This window comes from Pholis gunnellus (assembly GCF_910591455.1).
Source record: "Pholis gunnellus genome assembly, chromosome: 16".
Lineage (NCBI taxonomy): Eukaryota > Metazoa > Chordata > Actinopteri > Perciformes > Pholidae > Pholis > Pholis gunnellus.
Window position 1 is genome coordinate 4,911,473 of NC_136543.1, and position 18,553 is coordinate 4,930,025.

General features: G+C 42.8%; 1 protein-coding gene across 2 annotated transcripts in view; it reads right to left on the reverse strand.

Annotated features, from left to right (window-relative positions):
• Positions 1–5,793: 5,793 nt before the first annotated feature.
• The window catches only part of hivep1 (HIVEP zinc finger 1), a 48,332-nt gene continuing 35,572 nt past the window's right edge, over positions 5,794–18,553 (reverse strand). For both annotated transcript variants that reach the window (XM_079175827.1, XM_079175828.1), the window contains exons 3-8: positions 10,349–16,131; positions 10,107–10,240; positions 9,821–9,996; positions 8,979–9,080; positions 7,741–8,273; positions 5,794–7,530 (exon numbers count right to left, since the gene is read on the reverse strand). In XM_079175827.1, coding sequence (XP_079031953.1) covers positions 6,394–7,530; positions 7,741–8,273; positions 8,979–9,080; positions 9,821–9,996; positions 10,107–10,240; positions 10,349–16,131 — 7,865 coding nt within the window. In that variant the 3' untranslated portion in view covers positions 5,794–6,393. The remainder of the gene's footprint in view (positions 7,531–7,740; positions 8,274–8,978; positions 9,081–9,820; positions 9,997–10,106; positions 10,241–10,348; positions 16,132–18,553) is intronic.

Genomic DNA, 18,553 nt, shown 5'->3' on the forward strand with positions numbered 1-18,553 from the left:
ACTATATCCTAAAATAATACAAAAACATTTAACAATGAGGCAGAAAAAACAAAAACATGGCAAATTATAGAAGCAGTCATTTACTGTAAGTTACAATATTGAATTTGTCCAGGAATACAAATGAATACAAACTCAGAGGAAAGAACGAAAATGCAAAGCTATCATAATAATAATAAAATACACTGAGAATAAAGAAAGTACTGCATATTGATAGTGCCCAGCAGTTACATTTTGCATTCTTAATGTAAGACGAGTAAAGAGGCAATGTGTTCTTGTATAAAACAATACATATACAGTATAGTCACAACCACTGTTGGCAAATACATTTAGTGGAGTAAAACGTACAATATCTGCTTCTGAATTGTAGTGGAGTAGAAGTATACTAGTAACAGAGAATTGAAGTACTCAAGTAAAATTGTACTTAAGTACAGTACTTGGGCAAATGTATACTTATACTTTCCAGCAGTAGGAGTTTTTTCCAAAAAAGTTAATTTTCTTGATTACAACAATGAAGGTAATTCTCATAAGATATTCTAAGGCAGCGAACCGGTCACATATTAAAGATTGAGATCCAGTCAACTCTGTGTACGTGTGCTGCTGCAGACAGCTGCCTGGTGGAGGGGGATTTTTTTATTTAACTGATTGTGTGTTGTCTTACATCATAATATAAGGCCCTGTTTTCACTGTACCTTGTGCTCCACAGCTGCTGTTTTATTCATTGATGAATGATTACGGACGAAGTACAAACCAGGTCCCAAAGTGGAGAAGTCAGGTAATGTATGCCGACATGCTGCAGCTGTGAGGCCCCTGACCAGAGGCTGCTGTTAGAATGAGTGAATGAGAGGCAGGACAGTTAGCTAGTTGTATGGTGGCGCTGCTGTGATGTGTTAGACAAGTTTCCTCAGCACTAGCAGAGAATGACCTCTAGGGGTCTCTGTTTGCTTTGCTTTAGCTTCCCCCTGCAGGAGGAGGTGTGTTTTTGTGTGTTCTACTGTAAATGGATGAGTCACCTTCTGAACGGGAACAGGGAGGAGGTCTCTGTCGAGCCGCTTGAGATGAGAGAAGTTTCCCTCATTAAGGGCCAGATTATGTTTGCTGCTGATATTCTGAGCTCTCTCTCTTTCTTGTAGGTGAAATATTTATTGATGAAGGGCCTCCGGTTCGATTGGCAACTAGTGGCTTTTAATTAAGTGGTATCATTATGACGAGAGGGTCACAAGGATTTCATATTAAAAAAATCTCATACAAAGTATAGTTTATTATAAACAATGTCTTAGTTTATTAGGCCGGGAAAGGTCATAGTATAAATATAATAAAGTCATGAATTACCTCATTTAATATCTCAAAAAAGTCATAGTATAGTAGGTCTATAAAAAAAGTATTAAACTCTCATAGTTAAAATAATTATAAATATAGTAAATAATAAAACCATACTATAGAACTACTATGTCATAATATAGCATGTCATAAATATGTCATATATAGTGTACCATAAAATGTAACTAAGGAGTTATAAAACAGTGATTGTTAAGGCTAGACTAGTAAACCCAAGTCCACACACACACAGACAGGAAGCCGATGGTAAGTTAGGTGGCTTTATTTGCGTTGGGGCTGGTTGGTTGGTGGGTTCACCAGAGAGGAAGGCCACCAGGGAGCGGATGCTTGGCAGACCAGGAGCGGAGGCCTGAGTCCGGCTTAGGTCACTGCAGGCACAGTGAAACAGTAGCAAGAATGTAAACGACTGCCGAGTCACAGTACAAATGTAGAAAACCAGCGTGGAGATTGATTGGTCGGTTGGGAGTACACCTCAGAACTGGCCAGTATGAAACATGTGTATAACCCCCAAAAAATAGTGACGCCATATTACTGAGCCATGTAGTGTCTAATGTTCTTTTCTTTGTTTTGCAGGATCTGGCTTGCGTCATGAGCCACACCTGGGCCTGCTGTGGTCACAGACTTTAAAGACCACCACCTCTCCACGGAGCCACCGTCTATTGTTTTGTTTGCTGCAGACATTTTCACACAAGCATACATGCTCACACGAGGGATTACCAACTTCCATGTCTGTTACTTTGTAAATAGATGTGCTCATTTCTTACTTCTAAACTCATCTGGTCTCCCAAATTCTGTGGCAGCCTCGTAGCCAGGTGGTTGAGTCATAGCAGGAAATATAAAGAGTTTAAGAGGATAAATAAATGTGGAAACAAATAACTAAATATAAAAAAATGTTAACCATTTCCCTTTTATTCCTTGATTTTGTTTAGAGAAGGGTCTCTGCAGTTTCAGGCTCCATGATGTGTGCTAATGATGAAGTAGTTGAGGTGCGGAGATCTGAATACACCAATAACAGAAAGTAGACGACACGCAGACTTGTGAAAGTGGTGTGGTGGTTGTGGCGGCTTTGGTAGCCGTTTGAATCATCATGGCAGAAGGAGGAAAAGGTGTCAGAGGTCTTTGAACACACTGTGTGGAGGAAAACTGTGAACCAAACCATGTTTTGAGAATGTTTACTTCTGGAAAGTCTTTGCCAAATATCGGCGCTTACCAATACAGACATCAAGGAAGTTGTGTTGCACAATCTAAGTGCAAAGCCCCAAGTTTGCTAAAGCAGGAAATACTTTAATAGATTCAAACTTCCATGTTCAATAACTCAAAAGCAAAAAGTTAAACAAAAACAGCCTCTTTGCAACCACAGTAAGATAAACGAGCTACAACTTCATCAAAGAGCCGTCCTTGAAGCTGGACACATATCTGTGCAGCCAGCTGTGAGAACTGCACAGGGACCGTCTACAAAGTGCACCGCCGAAAAGAGATGCTCAATAACTTAGTTCTCATGCAGTGTAATGTCACCAAAATCACCACAGCACACATCAACGTTCTGCTCCTGGTTATACCACAACACTCCGTTTGGGGAAAAACAACATGTGCCTTTTATTTAATTATGCAAAAGTAATCTTTTTGGTCAGGGCAGATATTTTCCACAGACTGTCCATGTACTGAGCAAGAGTCAGAATAACATCTAGAACACCTCTTCTTATGCAATGATCTTTACTTCCCTAATTCACATCCACATCCTGTCTACTGGCTGCTGACCCAAATTCTACAAGCAGTTCTATCTCTGGTATTACGGTGGACCTGCAGATAGACCTGCTGGTATATTACACCCGTCAAAACGGTTGCAGTTCAGTTAGGAAGAAACTTCATGGTTTGGGCTAAAATAAGATTTTGAAATAAGCCTGTGAGACTGCAAATAGACCATTCTCACAGCAGCAGTTTGTGTACAGAAGTGACTTCCTGTCAGGCAGATGATTAACAGCTTGGCCCTGAAAGGAACAAGAGATATGATTGAATAACAAACATAAATATAAAAAAGGAAAACAAACAAATTAAATTGCTAATAAGTGTTATATATGTTGAAAAAGTCATGAAAAGATGTAAAGTAGTCATAGAATATTAAGTCAACAACGTCGTAGAATCTTATGTCAAAACAAATCATGAAAAGCCAAAATATATTACCGCTATATTAAGTCATGAAACATATTGCGTCAAATAAAGTAACAAAAATAAAACAGTATATGATGTCAAAGTTCAGTATGTAAAAGTCAGAAAAAGACATTGTATGTCATAAAGTCAAAGTTAATAAATCATAGTATAATATGGGAATGGGTCAGTATGTCGTCATTTTATAGAACATCAGGAAAAAAAGTCATTTCACAGCTTTCACTCTAAAGTATGTTTTTTTCCTGTTGTGATTTTTAAGCTGTGCTTCGTCTGAGAGTCTATGTCTCTCTGTAGAGTTTCTGTTGCCTGATCTGCGTACTTGTTAACTTCCTACCTTCTTGTCATTTCTGCAACAACGTTCTGTAATTAAAAAGTCTTCAGCCTAATTCTGAATTGTGACACCCACGTCAATGTCATGTTCTATCAAATATGTAGGAGTTACGTCATTAAACAAACATAGTTGCCTTCTGGCCTCTTGACAGTACATTTTGTTTGTGCACCCTCTGGAGATTCAGAATAATTCCAATAATGCTACATAGGTTAAACGTATTTTTTTGCGTGGAGGCTCGCGATACTGTGACACGCGCGAGTAAAATCAAAGTTTAAGCAAAGACAAACTTGTGCACGCATAACACACAAGCCCGGTAAAGCAAGCATAACCTTGCCACCTACCTGCAGCCTTGGACGTCAACGGCGACACCGGGTTCAACAAGGAACGGAGGAACCCCCACACGTCACGAGCCTCCACACGTCACATGCCTGCAACAAAACAGAGACACCAACGAGCTGGCTGCTAAGGAAAGCTATTTATTTGCAAAAAGCATAGGTAAAAACAACGCAATGTGAACGTTATCAGTAGTGAAGTGCATGTACGGGTGTGTGGGAAGAAACGGAACACAAACCGAAGAAACGGTGTCATCTTCCCCAGAGAGCGCGAGGTTTCAGGAAGAGGGAGCAACACCGGCACAGGTGTGGCTCGTGCAGCTGATTACTCTCCATCCAGGTCTGCAGCAGACAATCAAGAGCCAGCAATAGGGACTACTGATGCATGGGAGGAACCGATTCGTTACAATAGTGTGTACAAAAAAAAATAAAAGATGTATTAGTTTAGTGTATCAAAATTATATTGAAAAGTTAAGATACAGAATGTCAAAAAGAGTCATACTGTAGTGTAGTTAATCAGAGTCATACAAGTTTAATTACGGTCGGAAAAGTAATTCTATGATATTGTGTGTGATGAAAAGTTATGTCTAGAAAAAGTAAACAAATAGCCATATTATATATATATAGTATGTCAAAAAGTCAGAAAAAGTGTATCATAAAAGCTATTAAACATAATATAAAGCATAATGTCGAAATAAAAGTACAAAAAAGCCACAGTACAGTATGTCTTAAGGTCATAAAAGGTTATTGTATACAATTATTAGTTATACTATATGGACGAGTATAGTATGTCTAAAAGTCAAAAAAGTGATAAAAAGCCACAGTATAGTATGTGAAATATGTGAGGCAGAAGTCACAGTATAGTATGAAAAGTCATGTTTGGTCTCTGCAGAACATGTCGGAGAGTCGACGGTTCAGACCTTGTACAGTCGCTGTAGATGATCAGATATTAACTCTTAATACCTCTGATTTACTGGAGTCGATTGTAATTTAATGAAAAATTGCACACAAACATTAATTACCTAAATTATGCTAGCTTGGTGCAATATTTGTACACTTGAGTTGTGGTTGCTTGGACATAGCCATTAATGACGATCATACGGTCTATGCATTTACTGAATTAAAACTGAAACTAGTTAAAACTCTAAACTACTATTTTACTATGAATTAATCTACCTAGTATTGTACACAAAAAAGCCCATCACAATTTAACAGAGCTCATGGTGATGTTTTCAAATGTCTGATTAGTCAAACCAATACCAAATATATTCTGTTCATCATCATATAAGTATAAGAAAACCAGAAAATCATTTGAAGCTGAACCAGTGAGGTTTTTCCATTTTTGCTTAAAATTTGATAAAATGATTAATCAAATATAAAAATGTTGCCAATTAATTTTCTGTTGATCGATTATATTTTTCGGGTTGAATTCTAATATGTTTTAATATGGGAAATGTGGCGCCCACAATATTAAATGTGACATTTAATAAACGACATAATAGATAATAAACACAAATTTCATACGGACGTACTAAACAGGATCGACCACAGTCCACTTTAAATATGTAGTGATGATGCGTTATCGTTGTTTAACTGACATAAATGCAGTGACACCACTTTAATGTTTGTAAACAAATTTTTACTGATACAGTTAAGAATATTGATACAGCAATGTAAAGCTACCATAATGCACATACCTATGGACTTATGAATCATAATGGGCACTAGATGGATTATAATAAATAGTTGAACACAACATCTGTACACAGAAACATTGCCCAATAATCCATAGAAATGTACATATACCAGTACAACATTTATAATTCCATAAATTTAATTTACGAATGACAAATCCTCCAAAATTAAACTGATATCCTCCATTTTTATGCCTCTCTTTACTTCTTTCTTTCTTTTTTTAAATAAACAAGCAACTACTGAATTTATAAGGAATTATGTACAGGTTCCTAAACAAGAAACTCCATAAAGGCACAATTGTCTATACAACATGTACAAAAAAAGAAATTGTCTGGAGCTGACAAAAAAAAAAGGTAAAAATAAGAATGATTGGTCATTATTATAATTTTATGATTGCACATACAATATGAATGTCAGCATCTGTGCTTTGAAAGGTGATTTGCAACGAAACAAACCCCCTGAAAAGTGTTTTCAGTCTTACAAAGTGACAAGAATTACAAAAAGAGAACAAGAAGAGCTTTCCGTGTGGGGTTTTCAGGTGGCAATGACCAGTCTGTCTTCATCATCACTGGATACCTCATTATAGTCATCGTTTACCCTCTGCCAGCTGGTCACTGGCGGTGGTCTAGGCGGTGCAGGATCACTAGCTCCCTCAACTGGTGACTCCTTAGCACTGTCTGCTCTTCTCTCAGGGGCTGGTGATCGATGCTGCCGAGGGGATTTATCCCTTTCTTGCCTCTCAATGGTCTGTGTGAGCTCTGCTCTGCTGCTGCTGCTGCTGCTGCCTCCGGGGCTAGCTCTGCTGCCCGAGGCCACTTCTGGACAGCTGCTGACCTTAAACGGGCCGGTCGGGGAAGCAGACATGCAGCTCCGTAAAGAAGCAAGCCAATGTTCACTTTGAGACGGCTGAGCTCCCGGAGCTTCAGGGCTGCACTGCCTCTCTGACAACCCAGGGAGAGGACTAAGTGTGGAGAGGGGGCTGAGGGAGGGAATGATGGCAGGCAGGGCGATGTTAACTATCTGCAGACCTGGGACGTGTGTCTGCAGGCAGGTGCTGCTTTGGGAGGTGGGGTTGGCAGCTAACACCTGCAGCCCGAGGGTGGCATTGAGGGTGAGCCCTTGCTGGGGCAGCAGCTGTGTGGATGCCAGGCCTGTGTTTGTGAGCCCCATGAGGTTTAGTGTCTCCAGACCTACTGGCTGTATTGTTTGAGCCTGCAGGCCAGTGACCTGCCCTAAGGGGAAGCAGGGCAGCACACTACTGATTGGTTCCTGGACCACAAGTGGCTGGGTTTGCGCGCCCTCCGGATGGGGTGGAGTGTTGAGAGCTGGTAACGGGCTCGTGTTCCTGTGAATGACGCTCACTGCTGGGATGGTGAGCTGGACCGGGCCCGCCTGGATCGGTACGAAGGTGGAGTAAGCTGCCAGGCCAGCGGGCACCAGCTGGATTCCCCCAACCGGGACCATGCTGTAGGAGGAGCGAGACGGCTGCTGGGAGTGCAGGGGCAGGTGACTGAACAGGTGCGTCTGGGTCTCTGTTCCCGGCGTCTGGGATAGACCCTGTGGGGGAAAGTGCACGAGGCCTTGAGAAGCATAAGAGGACGTCTGAGTGCTGCGGTTCACGGGTATGCCCGATTCGCTGACTGCCACAGCGGGAGGTGCTGAGGAGGTGTTCTGTGGAAAGAGAGAAAATTCAATATTCAGGCAAAATCAAAAACGGTATTTGGAGCAGTCCACTAAGTCGAATCAGAATCAACAAGACATTCACAGGAGCTTTGTGGAAGTGCCTCGCATGCAGGACTCAGAGTAAGGGAAATGATAGGAAAGAAAGGAGGCGCGCAGGGATGGGCGGACAGAGACACAACGAGAGTACATGGGTCTCACCTGGCCTAGCTTGGAGCCCTTGCCTGGCACTGGGGGACTAGGGGGCACTTCAAAGTCAGGGTAGTCGATGGACATCTGCCTGCACGGAGACACTGGGCTCATCATGTGCACCGACTCTGTGTCTGAGGTGTAGGAGTCTGATGTGGTGGCAACAGGCGGAGGAGAGTAAGGGAGGGGTATTAAGCTGCAGCAGGACCCAGAGATGAATATCTGCTTGCTCAGGGACACGGGGCTCATCATGGGGACAGATTCGGAGTCCGATGCGTAGGATTCAGAGGCTGGAGGCCGGGAGAAAGGCAGGGAGACTGAGCAGATTGACATCTTGGCTAGCAGGGCGCTAGGAGGGACTTCAGCCTCTTTGGAAGGGATGTGCTGAGGGCTGGCGGAGACAGAAGGGTTGGTAGACAGACCAGACTCTGCCTGGCTGTCGTCCTCTTCCTCCTCGTTGTCGTCATTCTCCTCATCATCGGGGCCGTCGGAGTCGTCGGCGTCTGAATCTTGGCGGTCAGCGCTGCTCACCTGACTCCGGTCCCCTGTAGATGATAGAATATATGTAAGAAGTTAGTCTATTCTTGGTATTATGCAGAACAAATGAGTCATCAGAGCTGATGTGAAAATATATGTGTTGAGCCACTTTTATTCATTAAAGATCTTCTATCATCATGTAGGTTTCTTCCACACAGTGAGAAAACCCACCACTCAGAATACGATTGGGTGAGGTTTTGTGCTGCTGCAGTGTTTCACACCCCTGAGCTCCATCACAGGCAGAGGAGGAAAAACAAATATGCTCTTAAGAGACTGGGACCATAGAATGCTTTCAGGGAGCTTCTCTCTCTCTCTCTCTTTTTTTTTTCTTCTAAAATTAGACGCAGCAATTTCCTTTCTAAACGCTGCGCATGCCGCCCACATGCGCTTTGAGTTAACAGAGGAAGGAGCTGCATTTAGCATTTCTAATTAGAACATGGCAAAGCTATTGATCGACATTGCAACAGAGCACAAGTGGGGACAATCTGTGTTTTATATCTCATGACATGACCGTGGGAGAATTACTCCAAGAAGGTTAATCCTGTTTGAAACCAAAGCAAAAGGGGAAAACAAGACCTATCTGTATTAAGTCACGTTGTCACTGTAAATAAACCCTTTCATTTACAGAGAATAGTTCAGTTTGTTTGATAAGCCTTGGAGCACACCAACTCTTCCGTGTTTCCCTCTTGGCAAAGACCAGTGAAGCACTGTACCTGAGTCCTCTGCATCCTGATCCTCAATGAGACCCGCAGGAACCCCCATCTCCATGCATTTCTTACTGTGGGCCTTGGATTTCATGTGCTTGGTCAGATTCCCTGCAAGAAGAGAGACAGTGAGGTCTTCCGGGTGGGTAGAGCTCGAACAATAGCACAGAAGGAGTTTATGTAAGAGAATGCGGTCTTTGGGCAAACTGTACGTAGAGGGTGAGTAACTGATAAAGACATTTTTAAATGAACGTGGGTTGCTCTGACACCGAGTACTGTTCTGCAGTGTGGCGTGGGTAGGCAAGTTCGATAAAGAATAGTGAATCATACTGTCTTGGTTTAAGAGATGGTGAAACATCTTTAATTTCATAAAAAAAAGATGTTGAACTGGAGCAGTTCAAGGATATTAAAGATATGTCTCAAATATGAATTGTAGTAAAAACTAAGTGTATGTTCAGGTATGAGATCAGTGTCCCAAAATGTTATTACAATTTGAGGTACCACATTCATCGTGGTGCATATGTATTCAGTAATATAGAACCACATACAGCGCAGTGTGTTTAAAGACAACGAAAAAAACATTACATTTTGAGTAATCACAGATGTTAACATCTGTATCAGAGAATACATTCCATCTTATTTACTAGAATGTTTTTGATGTACTTTTTTTTTTGATTTTGTAGAATTGATTATTGTGAAAGTCCAGAGACTTCACCGTATTCAAACAAGTTCAAACTTCCTGGTTGATAGAAAAATTGCTAAATCCATCGCCAACCATGCCATGACAATTAGAGGAGCAGTAGCTTTAGATCTGTAGCTTTGAACACTTTGATCGACTAATGAGCACTAACCTTTCGTCTTGAAAGAGAAGTTGCAGTGGACACAGTGGTATGGCCGGACATCTGAGTGGGTGCGGATGTGTTTGCGTAGCATGCTCGGCTTCTTGCAGCGGATCCCACATTCCTCACAGATGTATTTACCGCGTCCACGCCCACGTACGTAAATATACTCCTCATTAGATTTGTATCTGTGGGGTTGCAATAGAATCATGAAGGACAAATAACACAACCGCATAAAACCAAGCATATAAGATTTTTAATATTAATATAAAATGTAATTAATAGTTCTGAATCATACCCGCCATCGAATATTTTGACCCGTCTTGGTTCCGTTTTAGATGCCACCTCCTTGTCTGACTCGCTGCTGACCTGAGGTTCTGGTTGCACTTTACTTCTGCTTTCAACTGATATAGACTTCTGGGTTATTGGCAGCTGCAGAGAGAAGAGGTGATTGATGTATTTCTTGATTTAATTTAAGAAAAAAGTCAACAGTATATCAGTAACATAAACAAATAAATCTAACTTTGCATCGGATCTTACCCTGGGCATGATGTCTTTCAGCTTGCCCGAGTAAGACAAGATGTCCGATTTCCCGCTCGTCGTTATGGCCGAGGTGTAGTGTACTTTCTTGGAGCTCTGCTTGGAGTCAAACAGAGACATGACCACCTTGGTGGGCAACCCAAGCAGGTTAGGGTTGTTAGGGCTGACAGTCCAGACAGCATAGGCTGAAGTCTTCAGGTCAGTCTGTGGAACATGAAGAGGTTTCCGCTTCATCAAAAAACACCATGTGAAAGTGGTGGCAGTCTTCAAGCTGGGGAAAGACAGGCGATGACTGTCTTTGGTGTTAACCACAGACACAGATGTGGTCAGTTTCACCTGACCTCCGTGGAAGCTGGAGGGCCTAATAGGAGATTTGGCAGGAGTCCATCTCTGTTCCTCAGCTTTCTCTTGGGGTTTGAGAGTGTTGTTAGCTGGCATGGAGGTGCCCTGGCTACCAGTTGTATTATTGAGGGCAGGTCCTGCCTCTTCATGAATAACAGTGCTTGTGTCTTTATTCAGCCCAGTACTGTCAGGTGACATGGGCTTAACGTCATCAGTAGCCTGCGAGTCCTTCTCCCCATTGGTTTTAACATGCGGCAGAGGTGGGGCCTCAGTTTCAATGGGACTGTCCACCGGTTCGGTTGTGCAAACCTGCCTAACAAGCGTAAACTTCCGCTGTCTGGTAACCTCTGACATCTTAGAATTAAGATAATTGACCGATCTGCCGTCAGTTAGACAGGCCACGCCATGCTCATCCTTAGCCCGTTTTTGGTGCTTTTCCATATAGATGTCCAAGCTGTTGGCAGGTGACAGCATTCGTTTACTTGAAGCAGTGGGTTCCTGCTGTGGGCATAGAGTCACTGAAGACAGTTTCTGTGTGCAATGTAAAGACCCAAGAGAAGGTGCTTGTTCACCAGTATGGTTATGAGTGCTAACCGTTTGAGCCCTGTCCTTCTTTGTTGTTGGTACTGCATGACAATCACTCTCTACACTGTGAGTGGATGAGAGACCATTTTTATTGGACACAGAGGGAGCAGGGTGCATGTGCTCGTGAGTGATGAGGATCTGTGGCAATGGTATACAACTTGCTTGGTTCTGACCAAATGGGTCCCTTTGGTGTTCACCTGACAAAACGACAGTCTGTGTCTTAATCTCAGAGGCCTGTTGATTGGGTTGCCCAACGTATACGTTTTGGAGTACGTCTGACGTGCTCAAGATTGGATTAGCAATAGGTATTGTTAAAACTGGCAAGGCTATCTGCGTGCCCTGTGTGCTGGAGAATGAAAATGTTTGGCTTGCTCTCAGAGCGGGACACTGCAGTTGGTATTTGGGCACAAAACTTCTTTCTTTCTTTTCTTCCGAGGTGGCTGGTTTGTTTTGGACATTCTCACGACAAACTACGATCTGGCTCAGAGGTGGTTGCATCTTTTGGCATATTTGAACCCTTGATGTTTGATGCCAAGGGTGTGGAAGGCCATGGACTTGAGGCTGCTGAATTACGCTACCCAAATGAATGCTTTGCACGATCTGCTCATTCTTTTGCAAGGGTGCTTCTCCAGTGTGCAGGATGAAAGGCTGAGCCATGTTGCGCCTATTGGCAATGTGAATCTGCTGGGATCTATTCTGAGTTAAAGAGCTAACATTCGTAATGGGAGGTTTATCTAGAGGAATGACAGCTTTCCGAACAGGTTGCTGACTCTCGAGGCCTATCTTTAAAGACATTTGGGGAACTAATGGCCCCCGCCTCCTTTCAATAAGTGGCACCTGGGAAACTTGGGGGATTGGTCCATTTTTTGGCAGGCCAGCAGGTGACAGAGATCTGCTGGGGGATACGTTGCCACAGTCAAAGGACTTGCTACGGTAGTCGCATGAAATCTCCACAGATGGTTGAGTACAAGTGATCTGTTCAGATGCGGCACGCCTCATCATACCAGGCACACCAAGGGTGTTGAAGGCTATTGGCAAACCTTTCGGCTCTGGAACTTTGCTGACACACTCCCCTCTGGAAGGACTCTCTGACCTAGATGGCTCATCTCTGTCAAAAGAGGCTGAGATGCTGGAACAACGAGAAAGACTACTCTCCCTGCTGAGGCTTCGCGAGAGGCTGGACTCAAAACTGGATTCGCCTGAGGAGTGATCCATTTGAGCGAGACGAATCCTTTTCTTTTTCGGCGGAAGTTTCTCTGCTGGTACCTTTGACAAGCTCTCACTTCTCGGAGGCCAGTTGAACTGATCTGCAGGCTTATCCGATGGCTCAGTAGTCTGTGTTTCATGTTCTCTGTCGGGCTCCTCTGTGACCAGAATCTCAGGGACTTGGATGTTATTTTGACGAACCAGACGAGACTGATGGACAGGAGTAGTGTTGTCACCAACTGCTGCCACTGCGCCATCAGTGCATTGTTCCTTCCTTTGTTTTCCATAGTCAGCATTCTTGGGTTGGGACATCTTTTCATGGTAGCTGTCAGCTGAGACATTTGCTATTGCATCGGTTTTGAGTTTGTTGAGGGGATCCTTCTCCAAAATATCAACAGGAGAGGCCCTGTCAATAGATTCAGTTTCAAATGAATTGGGTCTGCTGAGAGAGTTGGTGTGTCTGATGACTGAAGTACCACTGCCTTGCCTTTGCAATTCTCCTTTCGTAGAAGTGCTGATCTGGGTCTCTCGTATTGGTGACAGTCTGGAATCCGAAGTATTAATACTTCTTGCTAACAACTGAATCTGAGGTAGCTTTGACTGATTGTTTTTGGGCTGTATGTCTACTATTACAGCATGTTGAGAAATAGCCTGACTTGCCAAAGCTGTCGGTAGCTCAAAACTAACTGAACAAGGTGGAATGGTGTCAGTAGGAGATTGATCGTCCTCATCTCCAACACTTTTCATTTTCCTTCTCTTCCTAATTGATGTCTGTTGATCAAGTATTCCTGAGCCACTAGTTGATCTAGGGACTGTGGGCTGCATTATGTTAACGTGAAAAACATCTTGATCCGTTTCTTTAACCGTGATTGGCTTGTTTTTTGGACCATGAAGCTCAGAGCAATAGAATTTCTTGTGAGTTTCAAAATTTTCTAACTTTCTGTACCTATTACGACACGTTTCACACTCGTACATCGTGCCTTTGTTCTGCTGAGGCTTTCGGTTTCTGTCCTGACTGTGCTCAAAAGATCTGCTTCTTTGCATCAACTCTGTGGAACTGCTTTGACCATGATAGCCCTCATCCATGGAGCGAACAGTAGGGAGGCCATGTCCCTCACTTGTGGTAAAGTCTTCCACTGCTGCTTGTCTGACTAAGGTACGAGAATGTATTGCTGGATTTGGGGTTGATGGGGCTGATGAAAATACTTCATCATTAAACAAACTCATTTTGTCATCAAATGACTGACAAATTCGCAGAGGGTGGGGGATGGGGGCAACATTAAGGGGAAGAGCAGAGTGTCCTGGTGTAGTAGGCATAGAGTTACTTCTTGTTATTGGCAAACAATCCATTGGTGGGTATTGAGAAGGTACAGAGAGAAGAAATACTGGCTTTGATTTATCTGTAGGCGTAAATGGGGACTTGGGAATGTCTGAGCTTGAACTTGACCTTCTTCCTATTGGTTTCAGATCAAATTGAAATGAGTCTTTAAATATGTATGATTTAGGAGAGTCTATGCTGCCTCTCCTTGAGAGAGATGTCCTCCTTGGCTTTACACTGTCCAGCTGCTTGTTGTCAACTACTGCCTCATTATCGGATATCAATTTTGAAATTCGCTCTTCCAGAGAGAGTGTTTTGGCTTCTAATGGTGGACGCATCTGTCCTTCTGTGGCTCGTGGCTTTTGCTCAGCTGCTACATGCATTACTGTGGCAGCCACAGGGGGGACATTGGGAAGGGTATTCTTGACAATGTCAATATCCACTGGTGGAGTTATCTTAACAAAAGGGCTGGGTGGACTCATTGCTTGGTCAGCACTTTCAGAACGCGAGAAGTAGCCAGAATCTGTACTTCCTAAACTGCGAGGGCTTAGTAGACACTTGACCTGCTGCTGTTGGGAAAAGTCTGTTGCTTGTTGCCTCTGAAGCTGAGCATGTCCACCTAACAGTGGAGACTTGCACTGTTGGTCTTCATCTTCACTCACAGTATCTAGCGAAGGATTTGTGCCATCCACCTCTTTAAGAGATGACAGGACTGTGATGCTTGATCTCATATTAGCAGTCTGGAACTCTCGTTGCCGTTGTGCAGCCGCTTGCTCGGGTGCTGCGCATGTGACTCTCGGGCTATCTGCCCTCAGAGGGGAGACATTAACAGGGTATACAACAACTTTTGGAAGTGCAGCTGTGACTTTGGGCTCATGCACCCTCTGACCTGGGGCTGCTTTAATTGACTCAAACACAGCCGATGAGTCTGCTTCCCCGTGGCTTGCTTGGGTTGTACCTACACTCTGTAAACTATTTTCAGACATAGCTGCCACACTACTCTGCGATGAGTCAGGGTCCAGGTCTGCAGTGCTACCATCCTCGTCACTGTCCCCACTCTCCTCGGCCTCTGAATGTGTTCCTAGGGCTTTGTCTGATTCTTGAGAGAGTGAGCCACCTCCAGATTCAGAGCGTGCAATGAGACCCAGTTTTATAGCATGAGCATGTGATTTCTTATGCTTGTACAAGTTGCTCTTGGTTTTGAATGAGAAGCCACAAGTTACACAGGGGTATGGTCTTTCCCCTGTGTGAGACCTGATGTGTTTGAGCAGCACGCTGGGTTTTGCACAAGCCCGACTGCAGTACTCACACACATACTTTCCAGGCTTCTTAGGCTTTTGGTCCTTTGAAACCTGATCAGCACCAAAATTCATTACAGAGGTCATCTGAACTTGGTTGCTGCAAGGTGTTACTGGGACCTGAATGGTGCTGGGAACACTTGCTGAGAGGGACTGGCATGTGTGCACAACAGGTGGTTGGCTTTGTGGCAAAGCATTGGAGCCTGAGGGAACAGGTGCATGGGTTATAGTTGATGGTCCAGTATTAAAGCTCATGTGCAAGCTATTGTTTTCGGGCATAAAATGCGGTGTAGCAAGCGGAGAGGACTGCATGGGAGTACCCTGTGTAGATGTCTGCACATTTCCCTGTAGTGGTGCTGCAATGCCAATAAAGTTGCCTTGCTTGTCAATATAATAAGTCTGCATATGGGAAGCTTGGTTCTGAAGACCAATACTGACAGCTGGCATTGTTGTTAATTCACAACTAGATTGAGCATTAAGGGTGGAAGCTGGTTTTCCGATGGCTGCGACCTGCGAGGAGATTTTCTTCTCGGCCAGTGTACTAAAGTCAGGCTCCATTGCCTTAAGTAGAACATCAAGTGGAGCACTGCTGTGGTAAGGATCTCCCTCAAAGCTGGGTTCTCTGCTCTTGCTGTCTTTGGACTGAGACACGTTAATCAATGAGCCCTTCTCACCAGCAATGGGCTCAAGTGATGGTGGCCTGGAAGTCGTTTCTTCCTGCTTCAGCCTTTCAGCGTCGGTGGAAGGTGACCCCTTGTGAGGGGATGTCGCAACTGGTTGGGCATATTGTGGGTCTCTTTTCTCACTGGGGGATGTTGAAGGATGGTGGGAAGGACTGTTGGAGGAGGAGCAGCAAGAAGAAGGTGTAGTTTCCTTGGACGCTGCTTCGTGGAGCGCAGTTTCAGATGTTTTCAACTGCAGGGGCTTCTTCACCGGTGATTTTGGAATTTTCTCGAGCCGATTCTCTGTAACAACCTTTTTTCTCTTTAGGCCTTTTATGTTATCTGCATTTCTCCGACTGCTTTCAGATATCCCTGCGGGAGAAGGAGACAGAAAAGCACAGTTGGTACAACAACACCATCTTTCTCTAAACTTTCCCCGACACTCTAGCATATGAGCAGAGTGAGCGCAAAAGTCCCCTCTGAGAAAATCCTCTCTAAATGTGTTAAATTGAGCCATTTCATTGGCTCATAAAACTAATGGCAGTTAATAAAAACCTAGAGAGAGGAGATAATTCTAGCAGAGTATATTCAAATTAGAGGTAAACAGTTTTAGACAATTTGTTATTTGGTGTAAAAATAGGGCCTATTTTCAAATGAGTAAAATAGTGGAGAAGTCTGAGCAACCAATACCCACAGCTATGGCAGATGTGTTTTTTGAACTAGTCAATTATATAACTGTCATTTAAACATTTGTAACATTGCTTTAACACAGTTTAGCATGTGAAGGGAAACAATGGGTGCAGTTTCATCAATAAACTACATTTGATTTTTCTCTACCAATTTATTGTGAAGCATTTTTACATCTAATTTCTATATTTGTCAGAATTGCTTTATAACCTTTTTCTGCAAACATTATATTTCTTTCTTAGATTAAAAAGCAAACAAGTATTATTTAAGTTACTACAGTATTTGCCTCCTATTATACTACCTTTATTTTATTCCTCACTCACTTCATTATTTTCATAGTTATTCTCCTCCATATAAACTGTGCAAACTCTGGTGACCATTAGAGGTTTACACTGCTCAACTTTCAGACTGAATCAAAACTAATACTTATGTTTGAATTGCTTTGTTTTAGAGCCAATGCTGTCATTCTGGAAACCAGTGATGACCATACAATTATAGTGCAAAACAATTACATTATTGATGTTTAACATGTTTAACATGCAACACTGTTATATAAAGCAAAACACTAAAGTGTTGTAGCTTAAGGATACAGAGCATAACCTTTCACATTACATTCATGAAAAGCTTTCACTAAAGCTTAACCCATTTTATTGCAATTTATTACTTTTATCAAAAGCTTCTTTTGTTGAAATTGGATGGGGATATATTTGTACAATTTAGACAAGTCACCCTTAGTTGTGTTTCATCTGCTGTGTGACTAATACCACAGAGGCCCACGCTTCATTATATAAGATAGTCGACGTACGGAGCCTTGGCTGATCAGAAAATGCGACCGCTTTCAAAACTGCATTCCAATAATAAAGCAGCTCTGTTTTTAAAAGGGCACACCCATACCATGCAGTCCCATCATTTGTCGAGTGGTGATTCAGCCGTGTGTTTTTCAGGACATGTTGCATAAGGTTAGCAGTGCCCTGTCACAGTTTCCTGGACCTGTGTAGGTATTTCCCAAGATGAGGTCACGGTTCCCTTAAAGTCTCCAGTATAAGTAGATTGAGTAACGCCTTGTCTTTATATAACTTAATCCATTCTCCGCACAAACATGCAGACATTTGAAAGCTGCACACAACCAATGTGACGCGCTCTCAAAGCAAACCCTGTGACTTCTAATAACTCGCCTCACAGAACGACATTTGTATCAACTGCTGCTGAAAGACATGGGAAAAGGATTAGTTCCTCATACCCACAACTAGGACAAGTCTGTAAAAGAGATTCCATGACTTCACCGAGACTTTTCCATCATAAAAAAAGAAAAAAAAAAGCACTTTGCAAACAAACAACATTTGTCACCGTCTGTCTTCAGCTTTAACTTAGAGAAACTTGTGAAGGCTCATCGCCGGATCAAAATAAAATTCAACCCAATCAGCAAATTCTGTCTGTTCTGATGTCATTTTCCTCTATCTCTCAAATTATTCGATACCCGTATGACGCTTGGTGGTTTTTATATACAATAAAGACAGTGGCCGGATGATCGCCGTGTGAAAGAGCTTCTGACAGAATTAAGGTCTTTTTAAAAAGGCGCTTGTCAAAGGGATTAACCCTTGACTGGCACGCACGGACATCATACCTGCTGTACCGTGAGAGGTATTCTCATTTGTACTATTTAGTGTCTCCACCCAATCTCGATCTCAGTAGATGATTCCACCAAAGCTTGCACGTCCCGCGATTAAGCTGGGTGTGTTTTAAAAAGAAAATGCCGCGGTGATGAGTTAAGCTCGGCTTAAACGGAGACCATGAAGCCGCTTCGGCTCAAACAAACCGGCTTTTCTATCTGAATGTAGTTATAAATCAACCCACTTAAAAGAAGAAAACGTTCCTCGTGTGTTGTTATAATGCCATTGTTGTAGTGTTCTCTTTATGCAAAGATTACTGTGTATATACGGTTTATCAAATTTCTTTTAAATATAAAAAGAGATAAAAAAAACATTTTCTGGATACATTTTGCTTTCTGTGAAGCAAAACATTTAACTGTCGTGCAATCATTTAACTTTCTGCAGAATGTGGAATTAAAAATCTACTTCTGACAGGTCACATATTCACCCTGCAGAGG